The sequence below is a fragment of the Haliaeetus leucocephalus genome, unplaced genomic scaffold (genome assembly GCF_000737465.1).
Source record: "Haliaeetus leucocephalus isolate CR32 unplaced genomic scaffold, Haliaeetus_leucocephalus-4.0 Scaffold773, whole genome shotgun sequence".
NCBI lineage: Eukaryota > Metazoa > Chordata > Aves > Accipitriformes > Accipitridae > Haliaeetus > Haliaeetus leucocephalus.
In genome coordinates, this window is record NW_010973209.1 from 236,092 (window position 1) to 236,439 (window position 348).

The following is a 348-nucleotide window of genomic DNA, read 5'->3' on the forward strand; positions in this document are numbered from 1 at the left end:
CCCCCCCCACGGCTTCCAACCCCGGGCCCTCCCCTCCGATCCAGCCGGGCCGCGCCGGCACCTCTGGCTGTGGTGAGGACGCTGTCGCTTGGCAACCGCCGCCTTCCCCCCGCCCCGCGACCAGGCCACGCCCTCCCCGCTGGTCACGCCCACGCGGGGCGGGGCCTGGCGGGGCAGGGGCTGACCGGTGCCCCGACGCCCGGTTGTCCGTGTCGTGTCCCATCCCGTCCCGTCCCCCCCACCCACCCAGGATGGCGGCGTGGGTGCTGCTGGCGCTGGCTCCGGTGGCGGCAGGTAAAGGGCTGGGGGGGGCTGGCTCCGCACCCCCAGCCCCGCGGGCACCTTCCT

General features: G+C 77.9%; 1 protein-coding gene across 2 annotated transcripts in view; it reads left to right on the forward strand.

Annotated features, from left to right (window-relative positions):
- Positions 1–229: 229 nt before the first annotated feature.
- SIAE (sialic acid acetylesterase) overlaps positions 230–348 on the forward strand; it is a 5,211-nt gene continuing 5,092 nt past the window's right edge. For both annotated transcript variants that reach the window (XM_010581344.1, XM_010581345.1), the window contains exon 1: positions 230–294. In XM_010581344.1, the coding sequence (XP_010579646.1) occupies positions 252–294 (43 nt within the window). In that variant the 5' untranslated portion in view covers positions 230–251. The remainder of the gene's footprint in view (positions 295–348) is intronic.